The 19,079-nt window shown below is 47.2% G+C and overlaps 1 protein-coding gene across 1 annotated transcript in view; it reads left to right on the top strand.

The window, feature by feature from the left end:
- Nucleotides 1-89: 89 nt before the first annotated feature.
- Nucleotides 90-19,079, top strand: part of itga10 (integrin, alpha 10) — a 26,622-nt gene continuing 7,632 nt past the window's right edge. The window contains exons 1-8 of the mRNA XM_076040717.1: nucleotides 90-1,025; nucleotides 7,869-7,980; nucleotides 8,232-8,341; nucleotides 8,456-8,544; nucleotides 10,688-10,802; nucleotides 10,890-11,017; nucleotides 11,406-11,554; nucleotides 16,361-16,511. Of these exons, the coding sequence (XP_075896832.1) occupies nucleotides 974-1,025; nucleotides 7,869-7,980; nucleotides 8,232-8,341; nucleotides 8,456-8,544; nucleotides 10,688-10,802; nucleotides 10,890-11,017; nucleotides 11,406-11,554; nucleotides 16,361-16,511 (906 nt within the window). The 5' untranslated portion in view covers nucleotides 90-973. The remainder of the gene's footprint in view (nucleotides 1,026-7,868; nucleotides 7,981-8,231; nucleotides 8,342-8,455; nucleotides 8,545-10,687; nucleotides 10,803-10,889; nucleotides 11,018-11,405; nucleotides 11,555-16,360; nucleotides 16,512-19,079) is intronic.

Raw genomic sequence — 19,079 nt, 5'->3', positions numbered from 1 at the left:
ACAGCTGGGGCCAATCAACCCCGAAACTCGGCAAAAGTAAGAAAGTCATGGGTGAACATGCTGGGGAGGCTGGAGGGGGAGAGAGATGTGGCTTTTGAGGTCTGTCGGAGAGGAGGCCGCTGGATCGAGGAGGGAGGGCGAGCAGCGCCACGAGGATAAATGCGCTCTTTCATTTCCAAACAGAGATCCGTGTAACCAGAGGCTCGCCAGGGCTGCTGCAACCCAGACTCTGAAAATAAGCGCTTTGCTGCAAATGTGAGCACATTTTACTTTTTATTTGTGACTCCTTTTTTCATTATCATTATTATTATTATTCATCGTCGGGACGGAGAAGAACCGTTATCACGTCAGAGGAACGCGCGCCGTGCGCACAAACTTTTTGCTGGATCTTCTGGCACCTGAAGATCCGGGGGGCGCCGGGAGGAGGACAGCGGCGCTGCGGGCTGTTTTCAGAGCGCCGTTCCGCGTTAGTGATGGTGGTTTGACGGACCTCCGCTCTGGTGGGATTGGACAGGTGCAGGAGGTTTTCACAGCCCGAGACCTGGGTCACACAGGAGGCCGTTAAGGGAATCGCGGGCACAACCTCCGCTCGAGGCGACGCTGCTTCAAAGGCTCCCACAAAAAGAAAAGAAAAGAAAAGAAAAGAAAAAAGAAATCACGGATGCGAACTCCTGATTCCCGGGTTGTTATTTTATTATAACAGGCCCGCACTGTGTGTGTGTGTGTGTGTGTGTGTGTGTGTGTGTGTGTGTGTGTGTGTGTGTGTGTGTGTCGCCTGAGTCATGCCACCGCTGCGCCGTTTGGGAGGTTTTTACGCATCTCCGGGGCAAAGACGGAGCTGCAGTGCGTGAGAGGGACTGAGTGGATGCCGATGCATCGCGCCTCCAGCAGCTCGGAGGAGACCACTTCACCAGCAGGAAAAGGAACGACAAAGAGAGACTAAACAGACTCTGGTTTCACCTCCCGATCACACATGGAGCTGCGCAAATACCTGTTGTGCCTGGAGTTCGTCCTCCTGCTGAAAGGTAAGAGCCGGTGGTGTAGTGCAGGGTATATACGCAGGTATACCCACTTCTTCTTTTTTCAGTCAGCATTGAGTACTCCAGCTTCAATGAGAAGTAGGAGTAGTTCTCGGTTCCGTTGATCTTTTGCTGAATGGGCTGCTTAAAAAGTAGGGCCACGCATTTAGAATGTACTCACTTCTGGGTGGTAAGAAAAACTCTGATGGTTGAATGAGACATTTTCTCATTTGGAATATATTGATATTTAAAAAGGAAATAAAAGCGGCGCAAAATTCAATCAGTGCTGCGAAGGTCCGGGTTGGCTCCTGCAGCCGCATTGAGTGACATGGTCATTGACCTCTTCAACTTTTGCACCTTAATTTGGAGCATGCGTGAAGTTCACTCAGGGGTGTCCCCCTGTGTGTGTCGGTTCTGCCGAACAGAAGCATTCCTGACATTAGTGAGGGCAGCCCCACTTCTCCACTGTTTAACGCCAACATGTGAGTCCATCCTGTCAGTCGACTCCTCCGAAACAACAACAAAATACAAGAGTAATAAAAATCAAAAGACCTACAAATCTTAAGGTCAGGACGTCGTGATGTCACAAAGGGCACTGGTGCCCCTCCCGCATCCACGTGTTTGTACCGCTTGTGCAGATGACGCGTTCCTGTCCCCTTCAAAAACATGCGGAAGCACCCTGAAGCTAAAACTGAGCATATTGACAGAAGGCTGTAAACGGAGAGCTACATTTTTTTCAGGCAAACTTTGGTTGAATAATTTATTATCCAAAGCGTTGGATGAAAAAAAAAACAGTAAAGATCCGAGAATGAGAATAACAAGACCAGCATCCTTTGGCACGTTCAGACTGCCAGCCAAAATCCGATTTTTAGCCCATCCAGATTTCAACCGAATGGCTTTTTTGTCGTCTGTAGAGAACAGCAGTCCCTGGACAGAGGAGGAAACTCATTGCCTCATCAGTCTGTGGGGTGACACTGTCGCTCCATTCAAGCCAAGCTCCAGGGAATGTATCGCAACAAGTGCCGCTGTCGCAATTATATGATATCACACACACGCCTCCGCTCCAACGTCGTTGCTACAGCAACCTGTCAGATGGGTCGGTAATGTGACCCAGTCTGAACAGAGCCAGATCCCATTTGCCGTTGCCATTAAAAAAAACAGTGTGGACAGTCAGCCCTAAAAATCGGATTTGAGAAGGAATCTGATTTGAATCAGATTCGCCTGCAGTGTGAACGCAGCCTCTGTGTCCCCTGGTGAAAAGGTTACTGGTCCATCTCCTGTTACCGCTGACACCATCTAACCCTCGCAGCTGTGTAACCGGAGCCCGCCGCTCGTATCGGCCGTTCCCATCGCTGAGACGCCGCGTCTGAGGTGCCCCCTTATGAGGCGCCATGTGCCGCGCGTGTTTTCTCCCCCGAGGAACGCAAACCTCACACGCACACCTCAGCGGGAGAAAAACAGGCTCATTGTTGTCCATCAAACCCCGAGTGTTGGGCCGATAAGGCCACATTTAACTGGCACATTACAGCAAATGGCCGTGAACAAGTGCACGCGCACACACACACAGATGTTGATGCAGAGATTGAGTTGTTAGCACCAAAACATGAACATACACTTAGCAACAATTGCAGTTTTAATGCAAAACACAGACAGTGGGTGCAGGAATAGATGAGGAATGCATTGAGCGCTCTGCTCCTTCTCACCACAAACACACACACACACACTCACACATCAATTAAAATATGTCATCAGCCCAATGTTTCTGTGGTGGAGTTTTACACACTCTCACTCTGTTTGATTGCAGCAAGAAAGAGACCCGTTTTTTTTTTAAACTGCCCAAAACTTTTGAATTAATTCCTCCATGTTTTTTAAGTGAGCTAAGCGTCTAAGCGCTCTTGCATGTGTGCCGGGCCTTTTTTTTTTTTTTTTTTTCATTCCCGCCTGACTGTGTGTCACACACAAGCATGTAGGTGAAGTGAGTGGGTGAGTGAGTGAGTATGTGTGTAATGTTGATGGCTTCAGCAGAAGTCCCCCCGGTGTGGGCAACAGGCATCTCGTGTCCGTTCGCTACGCTCTCTGTTTTGCTTCCAGTGAGATGTCAAAGACAGGTGTGTGCGTGCGTGTGCGTGCGTGCGTGCGTGCGTGCGTGCGTGTGTGTGTGTGTGTGTGTGTGTGTGTGTGTGTGTGTGTGTGTGTGTTTTCTGAACACATTCCCACCCGAGCTGCATCAGTTCCCTCAAACGCCTCCCTGAGACTTGTTACTCTTCCTTTATTTTGCTGACTTTCCGTTTTCATCTCCCCCTCACTTCTTCCTCCGCCAGTTCCCACGAGAGGGGGACAGAGATGAGAAGCAAACACGACTGAGAGACGATGGAGGGAAAATGTTTGAACGTGGGCGAAAATAAGCGGGGGAACGAGAGAACGTTGAAGGGAGAGTCGGTCAAATGAAGATGACGGAAACAGACGGCTGTGTTGTTAGTCAGTCGGAGCTACAAATTAAAGGTTCGATATCTGAGGCACTTCTTTTTACATCCTGGTATCCAGTGGAGCAGTCTCGCTTGCATGACTAATCATCCAAGAAAAGAAACTCTCCAGAAAACATCTCGTCTAGCCCTCTGTTTACAGCCGTCTGCTGGAACGGCTTCGTCTGACCTTCGAAACTTGTTTGGAAAGAGGCAGAAACAGCAAGAAAATGGTCATCAGTGCAGAACCGACATCCAGTGTGTCACGGCTAGCTGGGCATTCCCCTGCGTGACATCACAAAGGGCTGGCATCCAGGCATGAGTGCTTGAAAATAAGATCCCAAAGTATACAGAGTTCCTAAACTTTCAAGCTTTTCATCTTGGACTCCAGACAAGCCGCCTGTCACGTTTAATTATCCAAGTGAAAACAAAAACAAAAGAGTCTGCAGCATATTTAGCCCTGTGTTAACAGCTTCCCACTGAAAATAGTTTTAGCTGCTAAAACCAATACTTTGTCGCTCCTTCATGTTTCGATGGAGACAAAAACAAGGGGGCCCAAGAACTTTGGGGGAAGGTTCAGCGAGGTGGCAGCCCCCTTTGTGACATCACAGAAAGGAAAGCACGAGTAAAGCAAAAGGTTCTGAATAGGCTCCCTGACAGGCCAGAGACACTTTATTGTTAGAAAACACTCTCAAGGTGAACATTTGTATGACACACACACACACACACACAGTAGAAGAAAAGGCAAAAATTCAAACATACAATCCACACTGGCTTATCTCCACCGTGTCCCAAACATGCTGTCTGCTCCCCAAAAAAGCCTTTCTATGTATAATTCCAAGCAATCGCACACACACACACACACACACACACACAAATTAAGTGCCGGCCGTTGCTGCCCAGAAGTTTGCGGTCGCCACAATCTGGAATCCGTTTGGCTGGATAGATGTTTGAAGTGAGTGGTCCCAGCGATGTGATGGCCGATGGCTGCAGGCCGCCTGCGGGGGGAAAGTGTCTGCTGGAAACCTCAGAGGAAGCAGAGCCAGAGGACAGGACCAGTCCAGGGGCCTCTGCGGTGGAGTGTGTGTGTGTGTGTGTGTGTGTGTGTGTGTGTTTGTGCGTTATTGGAGAGGGGCTGAAAGAGAGGAGTAATTTATGGTTTGCCAGAGAATGAGTGAAAAAATTGGGGTATGACGGAGAAAATCAGCGGCGGAGGTTCCTATCGGAGGCCCCGGGTGTGTGGGTTGCTTCTTTTTTGTTGTTGTTGTTGCGGAAAGAAATTCAGAGCTGGATGGAGCAGCCGCAACAAAAAGACTCGCAACGTCGCTGCGGCTGTGTTCAAGAAGGACGGCGGTCGTTAAGAGCAAGAGGGGGCTTCGGGGATTTTCATTGGCAACGTGCGTCGGAACATCTGCGCGGAATCAGATCGATGGCTGAGTTTAATCAAAGTGGTTGAAATGATTAGAAGCTCCGCTCGGATCTGCAAGACGAGCAGAGAGGAGCTGTGCAACGGCTGAGTGCGACCCAACGCTGACGCCAAGCAGGCAGAAGTCACTCGGCAAGAACATGGAGCTGAGCGTGTGAACGGGCCGCGCTCACTGGCGGTACTGTCGTTATAATGAGCGTTTTTAGAAAGAGAGGCTTGGCTGACGGGACCCAGGGGTTTCGCAGTCGCTAGTCTGAAACCTGGATGTTCAGTCACTCTCTGTATGGGGCCAATAGCTGCGTTTCCATTGCAGTTTTTTGTCAAATAAAAGCGATATTTCTAAAAGTACGTTTGTTTGCTGTCAAGAATGGTTGTTATATTTTTCCCTTTGACTTGTAAAAAATATTCTGTCTCTTCCTCTGTCCAAATATAGCGTGCCATTTTTCCTTGAAGTGAACTGGTCACGTGACCCAGTTTGTCACGTCCACTGATGTGCAAATGCGATAAAAGTGTTTCCATGACAAAACACTCAAAAGTTGTGGGGGGGAAATTGTTTGACATGGCGTCAGATGACGATCGAGGCATTGGTGAGCTTTTCGACAGTAGAATTCATCTTCAACAGACCAAATGAGCGCACTTATGTTCGACATGGTGAAGTTGACCTGCTGGAGTTTCTGGGAGAAAATAACTTTGAACTGTGAGGAGGCTGATGGTCAGTTTAGAACCCGACGGTCACCATCCTGGTGGTGGAACGTGTTGGACGGACAACAAGCTTTTCATTGAGACATTTGTGGCCACAATTTTAGGAATTGTAGCATTTAAACGTTTTTATTTCAGTAAGTTAAACATCAAGAGATCAACAGCCTTTCAAGGCCTGCGAGCAGGCAGATTGAAAGAACAAAGGCTGAGCACAATTTTGGCAGAATGGGAGAAAAAGTACCTGATGGAGGTGGAAAAACATGAGTGTGTGTGTAAGAGGCGGGAGGGGCCGAGGTAGAGAAACAGTGAACGTATCAAGTGTCGCTCTCAGCGCTGAGAGGAATCCTTGTCTGATTGGACCGGCCCAGGGATCTGCGTCCGTGTGTGTATTTGTCAGGAAGTATCTGTGTAGCAGTGTGTGAGCGGCCGGTCGGTGTGTAATCACAGCAGCGGTCGTCTGCTCTCGTTCCGCCGTCCTGGAAGTTCCTGCCGTGGAAACACTTCCAACGTGAAGCGGGCGGAGAGTCGCTGGAGGAGCAGCGTCCCAAACGATTCGTCCATTCAGAGGCGTTTGGACCGAGGCAGGAACGAGACGAGCTGGATGCAAAACTGTCAGGGGGTCGTTGTGTGTCTGTGTCTGTCTGTGTGTGTTTGTGTCTGAGTGTGTAATGCACATAACGGGATGCAGTCGTGCATCTTGGAGAGGACATTTCATTTGATTACAGCTATTGATGGCAAGGTGAAAACATTCTGCTAACAACAAAATATGGACTTTTCTATGTTGCCTCGACAGAAGCACAGAAGAAGTTCTGGTTTTTGAAATGTGAGATTTGATTTCCTGTTAGTCCCACATCTGTGATACTGACGATACACAATCATTCACACGATACACCTGAGCAGCAAAACAAAAAAACACTCAATCTTTCATTCCATTTTTTCCCCCTTTCCCCATTTCCATGACTGTATTGCTTCATGTTAATAATATAATTCACTCTGTCACTGTTGTCTGACGATATCTTTGTCTCTATCTTGTCACTTCCCTTTTTCTTCTTGCTTCACCCCTCACAAAATGCCTGCTAAGTGCTTATTTTTGGCAATGGGCCCTTTGTGATGTCACAGGGGGTTCAATACAACCCTGGCATCTCTCCGAGGTTACATCCCTCCACTAATTCCCCCTGTGGCCACCAGGTTTGCTTCCCTTTTCCGACACACGAGGAAGGAGCGACAAAGGTGCCGGTTTTCACCGGAAGCTGTAAACACAGGGCTAAATACGCCTCAGGCAGTTTTACCAGCAAGTCATGGCTGGACTTTCTCTGCAGGTTTCCCTCGAAGTAGCGAAGCTAACAGGGGAAAAGATCAGACATACGCAGACGATCCCCATCTTCTGCAACAGGAGATGTTTGTCTGGGTCTTCTCAGGTGGAACATGTTTACAGTCCCTGCGCTATGAACGGCAGGCTTGTGCGTCACTACAGGAGCTTTACTATACGCCACAGTTTTTCTAACCCACACCCTTCCCTTCACTTCGCTCTCCTGGCTGCTTCGCTCTCCCTTTGCTCAGAGGTCACTCTGTTCATCCGCCTCCTCCCCCAACTCAACTGCAAAAAAAAAAAAAAAAGAATCCGAGTCTGACGCTGCACTGTAGACAGACGGTTGGCCTCACACAGCCTTTGCTCTGTTTCCCTGTAAATATTAAAAGCAAATAAATATAATTAGTGTCAGTTTGTACCTTCAGATTTACAGAGAGCATTTGATTGAGCTCTCATCCCCATGTGACATTTGAACTATGGGGTGATGCAGTTAGTTCCCTCACAGCAGGAAGGTTCTCAGATCAGTTCCTGGGTTTCTTGAGCGGGGAGGTTCCTTCCTGTGTGTGGACACTGACTTCCTGGGCCTGTGGAGGTGAAGGTTTCCTGTGGGCACTCGGCTTTCTCCCTCACTCATCAAAAACACGTACCACAGTAAAGTCCTGCCAGCATCTGCTCCAATGCACCGATATTCTTTCAATGACGAGGCCACCGGAACCTCCTACGAGTATATTGTGTCTGAGCCATTCAAATATATAAGATCCAAACCTCTGCACTGTCATTTAGTACTATTTAAATCTCTACATGCTTCTGTTCTCTGTGTGTGGTGTCTGATGTAAAGTTGAAGCGGAACTAACGTGATAATTTCTTTTTTCAAGGGACACGAAATTTGGAGGGAACCTGCCCTCCTCTTCCTTCCTGGCCCGACTAATGGCTTCCTCCGCCGTGTCTTTCAGAGTTGTGCCACTGCTTCAACATTGACGTGAAGCACCCGCGGATCTTCAGCGGGCCGGAGGACGCTCTGTTCGGCTTCTCCGTCTTGCAGCACGAATCAAACGGAGAGAAATCGTACGTGTGAGGAGACGGAGAGTCAGTCCCAACTTCCGCCTCAAATAGTGTTTAATGGTTTAATGACACACTGATGATGATGATGATGATGATGGTGGTGAAGATGATGATGATTACTACGATGATTATGATGGTGATGATGATGATGTTGATTATGTTGGTGATGATGATCATGATCATGATGACAACAATGATGATGATGATGATGATGATGACGATGATAAGACGCTCACTATTTCTCTCTAATGCAGGATGCTGGTTGGTGCACCATGGGACGGGACGCCCGGCAACAGAAAAGGAGACGTGTACAAATGCATTGTGGGAGAGGAAAAGAACTCAGCCTGCAGTAAAGTTAATTTAGGTGGGTAAAAAAAAACAACAACATCTTGTACAATGTACCAGAGACTGAAAGAAAAACACACACACACACGTGTTGGCTACAAAGAGATGAAGGTGTGCTGTGCTGACTGTCCAGGTGAGATCGCTCTCCAGAACGTCTCCAAGAACCTGAGGAACTCCCACCTGGGAATGACTCTCACCCCGGACTCACCCGACGGCTTCCTGGTGAGTTGTTTTCCAGTCTGAAGGGAGGAACACAAAGGGGCTTTTATTTTTATCCGGCGGGCTGCCGGTTGGTTGCGGTGAGGGCAGGTTGTGTTTGTTTGACGGCGTTTGAAATGAAATGAATCAGCGCGATGATGTTTGACTCGAGATGTGCGGCCGTGTGCGGTTCACCCACTTCCCCCGCCGGGCCACACTTCCTGGAAACACTCCGCCGACTCATGTTCACATTGATAAAGTCACCGGTGAAGCAGCAAAGTCCAGATGTTTGTTCAACGTTGCCGGAACAGAGATTGTTTAATTTAAAGCAAAAAAACAACCAAATGTCATTTCTGGTTGTGGAATCAGGAGCGTCGTCCTTTCCGCGTCTTCTTTTCAAAGTTAGCGGCCACTGGTTGGAGAAGCGGCACTTCCCACCGAGATAAAATTAGACGCCTTCTGTGTTTGTTTGTGTGTTAGTTACCGAGTCCATGTTGCTGGGTCTGTTTTTTGTGTCCGCCGGCTTTTTTTACTGCATCTATTTGGTGAGTTCACGCAAGGTTGGTTAAAAAAAACAAAAAACAAACCTTGTCCATCCTTATTGCTCATTCCGTGCATGCGCTCAAGTGTGTGCATGCACGTATGTGTGTATGTGTGTGTGTGTGTCAAGCCAGTGGTTGGGTCTATAACGGGACTGGAATGCGTCTCCGGCCCTTTTGTTAATGACAGACTTCCTAAAAGCCAGAGCACCTTTCTTCTTCTACTTCTTCTAGCTTTTCTTCACCCTCTCTCTCTTTCCCTCCCTCCTTCCCTCCTTCGCTCCTCCATCTCCTCGCTGACCCCTCGGTAATGACAGGACAAACTGAGCCAGCCTGTTTCTTCTCCTTTCACCCTCGTCTTTCTGCTTCTTTTGTCTCTGTTGGGGCAGCGACACCAGTTTCTCTTTCATCCACCACTTTCCACTCAGCCCATTATTCTTCGCTCTGGATATGAAAGCCAACAAAAAAAAGGCTTTGAAGGCCAGAATATTTTTATACAAGCCCCCCACCACTACCACCACCACCACCCAGACTCGACACCACACTCACTCTGCTACATTTAGCACGAGCAGATTGAAATGGTTTTACTGGTTTGCTGCTGCAGCTCTGGCGGCCGCCAGCATGTCAACAGTCGTCTCTGCCTCGCCTCACTGTTTCATTCCCCCCCAAAAGCCACACGATTGTAGTTTTCCATGACCTATTCCCTCTTGTTTTCATTTTATTTTATTTTATTCCCCGCCTGTCCTCGCTTGGTCCCAGCCGCCCCGCCGTTAATTAGTGTTTATGAGTCGGTCGTTAAGTTTTGATGACAACTAAACAAAAGAAAAAAAAAAATCACCTGCGAGTCACGTCGGTGTAAAACAAACCATTTAATTGACTGCGGCCGCCATTGACCTCCTGTTGCACCTGCAGCAAGGAACCTAATCCTTATTTTTTTGTCCCGCGCACCAGTAGATTAACCGGTAGAAAGGCATTCATGTTCAATGGACCAAATGATTGGAACCATCTACCTGAGGGTGTTGGATCTTCTCCACCACTAAACTGCTTTAATCAAACCCTTGAAACATCCTCATACTGTCGGTAGCTGCGTTTCCATTACAGTGTTTCGTAAAATAAAAGCAAAAATTTCGACAAAGTACAATTGCGATTTGCAGGTTTTTCCATTGAATGGTGTGAAGCACACAAGCCGTAATTCTTTTGAATTATGTTTGCCTTTGTTTGTTTACGTTTGTTTGCTGTCAAGAATGGCTGTTATATTTTCCTCTTTGATTAGTTTAGCCATATTTGAGAGTTTTTTTTTCGAAGTTTAGGTGTTTTCATTACCAATTTTTCATCATGATATTTAGGTTTTGCGCAATTCTAGCTGTAATGGAAATGCAGCTATTGACTCTGTCAAGATATCTCACTGAATATCTGCACAAACTCTGGTTGCAACTTGTCTATGTACATGTACATCGGTATTGTCCTATCATTGTATTCTCTGTATTTTATTTGTATGGTATTGTTTTGTTTCCTTTCATTGTATTGTGATGAAAACGTAAATCGTAAACCAGTCGTGAGGGGGCTTAAAACAGTTTCAAACAACGCTGACCTTTTTCGTGTGTGTACGTGCCGTGTCTCCCGGGCAGGCGTGCGCCCCCCTGTGGTCTCAAGAGTGCGGCACGTCCATGTTCAGCACCGGCATCTGCGCCTCCGTCAGCGACGACCTGCAGCCGAGGGAGACCATCGCCCCCACCGCACAAAGTAGCCGCTCTTCTGGGTCAGAGACGCAAGTAACTAATAATGATATTTGGGACTAATGATTTCTCTGAACCCGCGACACGTTGGCAGGGTGCTCCACGTACATGGACATCGTCATTGTGCTGGACGGCTCCAACAGCATCTACCCATGGTACGAGGTCCAGAACTTCCTCAGCAACATCCTCAGCAAGTTCCACATCAGCCCAGATCAGATGCAGGTACGAGTTTTCCCCCAAGAAAACAACCCAAGAAGCACAAGTTTGGCAACAGTATGAAGAGAATGAATGGATTCAGTCACGCTGTGGAGGGAAGGGAGCTGAGGCTGGAGGGGGAACAGAGACAGGAACCAGAGTCTTTATTCAGAGTTTAAAGAAGGTCCAGGACTGAGAGCAGGGTTGAGGTTTTCAACAGGGTTGGAGGGAGGGCTTGTGAGCGATGTGAGGTGAAGGGGAAATAGTTCTGGTTTTGGGTTCGTGGTTGGTTTTAGGAGAAAAACGTGGCGCTCAAAGGAGAGAGTTCAGCCCAGCATAAGGTGTCAGATGTTGCTCAACACTGTTGTCATGCCAGTGAAACACTGTGTGTGTTGTGTGTTTGTGATGCTCACAGGTTGGTATCCTGCAGTACGGCGAGGTTGCCGTCCACGAGTGGTCGCTGAAGAAGTACCAGAGCACACAGGAGGTGGTGGAGGCGGCCAAGAACATCAGCAGGCAGGAGGGACGGGAGACTCGCACGGCGTTCGCCATCCACATGGCCTGGTGAGGCTCCGCCGACCTTCTCTCTGACCTCTGCTCCGAGTGATTGACTGATGGTAGTTTGTCTCAGAGTCGGAACCTTGAGCGATCAAATCCAAGACGAACCTCCTTCCGCTCGTGTAATTCTAGACGGCATCTTCGTGGCTAAGCAGCTGCCAGTGGGTGGCGAGCTGGCACAGTACTGAAAGGAGCAGGTGATGGAGGCACATTAGCTCCAGACGAAGACAGAGAGCGTGCGTGGCAGGAAGTGGGCTGAGGCGGTTCAGAGAATGTCCCTGAAGGCCACAGAAGTGCCTTTATTTTGGGGTTGTCTTTCCACACGCACTCCCGGTTCCTCTTAGTGCTGCTTGCTGGCTTTTTGTCTCCCAACACCAGCCTTCTTGAACCTGAGAGCAACTTCATGGGCACTGAGCCAGTTTGCTACAGTCAGCCTTTAGTTTCATCCATCCATTTTCAATACCAGCTTAATCCTGAGCTCATGGTCACAGAGTTTCCAATTCACCTTACACGCATGTTTTTGGACTGTGGGAGGAGGCTGGCGAGAACCCATGCAGACACAGGGAGATCATGCAAACTCCACACAGAAGAATAAGGTCCAAGACCCAAAATCGAACCCACGACCTTCTTGCCGTGAGGCGGCAGCATCAACCACCACGCTAACCACTGACCACTCCATTAATGAGTTCTCCAAGTAATTTCCAACAACGACTTAAATGATTGTAACATCTTAAACGATGCAGAATTTGTCCTCCACATTTGACCCATTATCCCCCCGAGGGAGCGGTGGGCAGCAGCGCCCGGGAATCATTGGGTGATCTAACCCCCAATTTCCAACCCCAAATACTGAGTGCCAAGCAGGGAGGCAATGGGTTCATTTTTACAGTATTTGCTATGACCCGGCCGGGGCTCGAACCCACAACCTGTGTTAGACGCAGTTCACCAAGTTGTGCTATTTTTGAGACAGGCCTGCAGGCAGCTCGTGGTTCTTGGTGATCAGATACAGCCCAGGAAGGTCTGAATGTTCTCCTTCACGGCCCATGGGGTCCAACACTGGCAGTGGGTCCCATCCAGGGTCCCTGGCAGGAGGGTGTCTGTGGCAGGAAGGACACGACTCTCCAGAATGACTCTGCTGGAATCCAGCGGCTGCCCGAAGAATGTGTGTGGCGAGCGCCGCTCTGATTGAAAGTGCCACAGTTTGTCTTGGGTGCCCCCAAAAAAGGGGGTCATTTTGGACCCCACCCACCCACAAGAAGAAACACCCTGAGGTAAAAGAGGGTGACTGTCGGCTGCAACAAGAACTCAGCCTTCTCCTGGTTCAGTGACTCTAGAGGTTCACTGATCTTACATTGTGGAATGCTGTTTTGAACTGGACACAAAAATATGAAGCACTTCGTACTGGAGTCTGTGTGATTTGTGTCTTTGCCATCGTCTCCAACCGACTCCTGCGAAGCGAAGCATAGTTCTGCCCACATCACATCACGTTTGAGGGTTTGATTTATAACTAACCCTCAAGTATGAGTGAGGACTTAGCGATAAACGCTTCGGTCTTGGCCTTTTAAACATTCTGACTGTTTACACTGGGAACACTTCGGGGTCACGTTGCCAGTTTAAACAGTCAGAACGTCAGCGCTCAATGAAACGGCATCGCAGTCCAGAAATATCTCTTTTCTTTTCAAAATATTTCTTCAGACTCAGTCTGAGGCACCACACCCGGCCCCCGATGTGTGTGGTGGAGAGGTGTTCTCACACACACACACACACACACACACACACACACACACACGTGCGCGCAGGTAATTGAGAGTTCCTGTTTTCTGGTCCATTTAAAGCCAATGGTTTTGGAGAGCTTTAAGAGGAACATTTTAAAGGTAGTTGAGAAGCAGTGGGTGGAAAACAGAGCCAGTAAAACACTGCAACTGTTGTGACGGGAAAGAGGGACACAACTGCAACTTGTGACCCACAATTGCAAAAAAAAAAAAAAAAACATTATACCAATACATATAATCCCAATGCGAGTTTGACAAATTGTGTGTTGACCCTTCTTCTGACCCTCACTCTTCAATACAACTGGCCTGTCCATTATTTCAGCCATACAAGGCGTCCCTGCAGGTAAATGCCGTCAACTTACAAAATGTGATGGAAGTGGGAAAACTTGGGGAGACGATGGACAGATAAGACTGCTGGCACGACGCGGTGAAAGGCGGCCGGGTAGAAAAACAGTGTGGTTAGCTGAGCTCAGCACGGCTGCAGGTGTGGCAGTGCACACAGAGGCTGACCCAGGCCGGCCAGGGCCAAGTAGGACCGCTGGCTGCAGCTGCAAAAACACCAGCCAGCGTGTCTCTCTCGCCACCGCATCGCTTGCATGGACGTTTTGCAGACATTTGCTTCTTTCGCTTCAATGCAATGTTGACAGAAACTGTTTCCTGGACTCCGCCCCCAAACTGCAACCTAGTACATCAGTGACCTTTGACCCCAACCCTAACCCGGGTCTTATTATAGACCCGACTGTACTTTGACCCCATGAACTTGTCCAACATACCTCCCAAAAATATGGCTGCCTTGAAGTTGCTTTCATGTCTTGCTGCGTTGACAGGCGCCAAAGCTAAAGCTGATCCTGCTTAAGCAAATCGCAAATTCCATCCAGTTTTCTGTGTAGAGTTCGACACGATTCCATATTGTTAAAGTGGAGTCAAATATGAATGACCATGAACATAAAGACATCACACAATAACATATGTTCCTCCTGACGAACATTCATTTTTGTTATACTTTAAATGGGCAAAGAACAAGATTAATTTGAGTTTAATTTAAATGCAGTATTTCAATGACTGGCCTGTGAAGGGTTTATGTGTAACCGCTTTACAATGTTGTTGTTTTTTATTTTATTTTTATAAACTTTCATTCTGTAGCTATAAAATATCCTTCTTTGTTCAGGCACAGTCATGGAATAAATAAAAAAAAGCATAGAAAAAACGTCCAACATCCTTTGTGTTACGACTCTCCCTGACAATATTACAATTCCTGTTTCAAAGAATCTCACGTCAACCCCAAAACCAAACAGCTGTTGCGAGGCAGAATGCAGGTCAGGTGACAGACGCAATGCGGGAGGATCAAACAGCTACAACTGGATCACACAATGATTTTTATATTGCTCCACCCGTCTGAGACGCCTTCTGCCTACAAACACACACACACACACACACACACGGGCTCCCTCACACTCGGGCACCCAGACCGCCGCGCAGTGTTATTATCACCCGACTGCGACTCCATAAAATTGCTTGTAAAGACGTGCAGGCCTCCCAATTAGCTGCGCTCACTTTCCCTCCTCTTTCATCTTCCTCTTCACTCAGTCTCATCTCCAACTTTTTCCCCTCTCCTAAATTTTCTACACTTTACTCAGTCGCCATTATTTGTCCAACTTTTGTCCTGTGTGTCTGTCTATTTATGTATTTATTTATTGTTTCTTTCCAGCTTTTTCTTTTTCACCCACCTATTTCCTTTCACCTATTCACTTTCATTTAATTTAATTTTCACCATTATGTGCTCATCTGTTCGGACCGGCTCGTTATATTTAAAACACAGCTCTCTCTCTCTCTCTCTCTCTCTCTCTCTCCAGTTTTCTCCACTCCGTCTCCCTTCGCTCCCTATGTAATTTGCAGGCTGCATAGGGGAAACGGTTTGTTTTTTAACTCCCAGTTTCATGCGGCTGACCACGATGCTATATTTAGTCAAAGGCCTGCAGTGCACGGGGCCTGAGAATGACTTGCAGTGACGCTTGCCTGCATGTGTGTGTGCGCGTCGGTCTGAGGCTAACCATCCTAGCTGAGTTCTGCAGGCAGGTCCGGCTGACTGCGGGCCCTCTGCAGACAAACAGGGCGCGGTCGCTCGCTAGCGACAGTCTTGTTGCATGTTCCTCATTTTGGGCTTCCTGCCTGTGCCCGATGGCACAACTGGATGGGAATGCAACAGATGCGGCTGCCATGTCCGCTGACACATGCGCACCGCCGGCAATGACGCCCCTTTGACTCAGCTGCTGATATATGCGTGTGCCATGTATTGGTACTTGTGACCATTTTTATCCGACTTGATGGGAACTTGGGTGCCTCTCAGTGCTTCTGCTGGCTTTTAATTTTCTTTGCGAAGAGCCTGAAATTGTATATTATCTCATAAGGGATCTTTAAACTAAGTAAGCGACACCGGCGTCCTCCCCTCAGGCGCCTTGACGCCTAACTATGTACCAGACTTCGCCAGCAGGGCGTCAGTGCAGCATTCTGGAGCTTGTTTGTTCAAGTTTTGTAACGTCTCTGGGATCATATGTGGAAAGTTATTCTAGCTTGGTCCAAACTTTCTTTTTAGCAGAAGAATGAAATTGCTGGATTTTGGTGGTTGTAGGTCACCAGTGTGGTTCACAGTGCCCGGTTACACAGATTGTGTAACAGAGTTTCCCTGTTTAAATTATTCTACAGTTACATTTATCTTTGCTGCATTGTTTGCTACTACAGGTGATTTGGTTTTGTTGATCGTCATTATTATCATCCATCCATCCATCTTCAATACCCGCTTCAATACCCAGAATCAAACCCATAACCAACTATTATTATTATTGTTGCTGTTGTTGTTATTCATACGATGGACCAAAATTTTCTTTAATCCTCTAGATATCAAATACTTGCAATAATTCATGTGCTGAGCTATTTAACGGCAATGCGACAACTTTCCTTTTTTTTCTTCCTGTTTTTAATTCCAAACCGTTCCGCCAGTCTTTTTGCATCATGTCAGTCATCCTCCTCATGTGTCCCTCTCCAGCACGGAAGCGTTCAGCCCTGAGCGTGGCGCCAGGGAGGGCGCCACCAAGGTGATGATCGTGGTGACAGACGGAGAGTCACATGACGGGGAGGAGCTACCGGCTGCGCTGGAGCAGTGTGAGGAGAGGAACATCACCAGATACGCCATCGCTGTCAGTACAATTCCCTACAAAATATGCATTGCTCTTCTTTGGCATAAAAAAATTTAAAAGTTAAAATTTTTTTGCTAAAAAAAACAATAACAAAAATAGAACTTTTGACTTGTGACTGATTTATTTTCCCTTCAGCTGCTCTGGGAAACACACGACCAATGTTTATCTTTGTGACATTGTGTGATTGTGGTACAGCAACAATCTACACCCTCAAACATCAAGAGGAAATTGCCGCCGCAACTACTAAAATAACGTCCCCAATTTACCAAATGAACCCCTTGGGTCTAAAATAGCACAGCGAGGGAAAAAATACTCTTCCTTTTCAGCCCCACCTAACTCTCCCCCAACACACACACACACACACACACACACACACACACACACACAGCGGGCAGGGCAGCCAGTGTCAGAGGGGCAGACAGAATCTGGACCCCTCCCGTCTCCATAAGACACGCTGGGGAACCTCCAGACTCCACATTAACCACAGAAGAAGAGCGAGATGCAGACAGGGAGGAGGAGGAGGAGGAGGAGGAGGAGGAGTAGTGGGCAGGGCGCCACTATAGAAACACACATACGCACACAGTTACAGCTAGTAATCTACTCAGAGATGGTTTTGAATTGTATACATTACCGCTGTTTAAAAATAGCTTTGAAACGTTTCATTCAAATTATGACATGTTTTAGTTTTGTGTATTTTGTTATCCTCTTTTGTTGGCCAAACTCCGCACGAGTGCCCCTAAATTCACGCCACTCCCTGAATTTAGTGGCATTCTTTGTACAGGGAGAATGACACTTCTCATTTCAATTGCTACAGTTTAAAATTGTGCTAATATTGTGCTAAAATCTGTTAGCCTTGAAGTTTGAGGTTCTTCCCTAAAACATTCTATGTAGTTCCAGGAGTTTCATTTCACCGTGTTTAACACAGCGATATATGAGATGTCTGCCGTCGCATTCATTTTGGGAGAGTGCGAGGGTGCGAGCTGAGATGATGGTGGACCAGCTGATGTTTTGGAATTAGGGACGCGGTGCAGCTGCACAAGAGCAGCAGTTGTGTCTGAAGCCGCACTGGCCGAAGGAAATACAAGACAAAGAGTGAGAAGGCAGGGATTTGAGGTCGAGTGTTAGGTACCGAAACACAGTGGTTACAGGTGAACACTGTGTGAGGCAGCAGCAGTGTGTGTGTGTGTGTGTGTGTGTGTGTGTGTGTGTGTGTGTGTGTGTGTGTGTGTGTGTGTGTGTGTGTGTGTGTGTGTGGTAAAAAAAAAATGTCTCCCATGGGCAGTGTTGGCGAGTAATCTATTACTAAGTAATCCACCACTGTAATTAAACTACTTTTTTAGTAACAAGAGTAATGTAACGGGATTACTCTGGCAAAAATGGTAACTATATCATAATTACTTCACCGGGTAACGCTTCCATTACTTTTCTGAAATATTTTGCAAGCTAAAAACGTCTTATTATCCACAAAATGTCCACAAAAACGATGATGTCGCAGATTGATGATGCAGCCGTGCATGCAACGTCACTGAGATGCGACAACGCAGTAAAACAAGCATGGCGGCGGCAAAAGCAAAAACAGCGATTGCGTTTGTAGCTGGAAATACAAACATTATGTTGAGTTCATCTCGTCTGAATGGGAGAACATTAAGGACAGCTGTACGTTATGCGAAGGAAACAAGACGTTCTCAACTGTTACTTTATCTTTTTTAAACTAAAGTAATTAGTAATTGATTCCTTATGAAACAAAGTAGTGAAATAAGTAATTAGATTACTTTTTAAGGCATATCAGTAATCAGTAGGTGGATTACTTTTATGGAGTAATCTCAACAACACTGCCCATGGGCCTGCAAAGGCTTGAAAGTAGCGGCAGAGTCACTACAGATTGTTTTCTGACCGTAACTCAGTCGGGGCCGACGGCCGGTCTCTGTGTTATTGTAGGGAAGTCATTTCTGCAGAGCCATGTGTTCGTATCGTTTTGAATTCATATATTCAGACGGATTCAGTGTGGACAAACATTCTGCGTTTCAGCGGGGCCTCCGCCGTTCAGCATGGGAGAGAGGAATTTCGGTGTAAGATCCTAATGCGCTGCTCCCCACTTCGTCCACCGGCCTCCGAAAAAACAAAGGATTTCCTCAGTTTTGCGCGGCGGCCGGAGTCACAGGAGGAGATTCTTGGGTTCGGTTTCTCTTATAGAATTTTTCAGCCCGTACGTCGGGTTTGAGGACATTGCTGCTGCTTCGGCCAGTCCAGTCTGTTTTACTCTGCTGCTTCGATTGCAAATCCAGTAATCTTAGTGTGCATTTAGGAAAAGCTTTTTGTGTCTTTCTTACCTTTTATGCTTTTAACTTTTCTATGGAAATGTTTGAAGTCCACAACCCATGAGATAAACAGTTTGGATTTAAAGGAAAACATATGAGGGATTCTAAGATTGACTTGAACTAATTAGAAAACACTATTTAAAAAAAAAAAAAAAAGTATATTCTTGACTGTAGTTATGAGATCACTGTATGTCTACCAGGGGACATGATGGGGGGGGGCACTGTAAGGCAATGCCGAATAGTTGACTGT

This window comes from Nelusetta ayraudi, unplaced genomic scaffold, assembly GCF_046127955.1.
Source record: "Nelusetta ayraudi isolate G7.1 ecotype Tasmania unplaced genomic scaffold, CSIRO-AGI_Nayr_v1 ptg000063l, whole genome shotgun sequence".
Taxonomy (NCBI): Eukaryota; Metazoa; Chordata; class Actinopteri; order Tetraodontiformes; family Monacanthidae; genus Nelusetta; species Nelusetta ayraudi.
The sequence above is the reverse complement of the archived record's forward strand: the minus strand, read 5'-3'. Positions and strand labels throughout refer to the sequence as shown.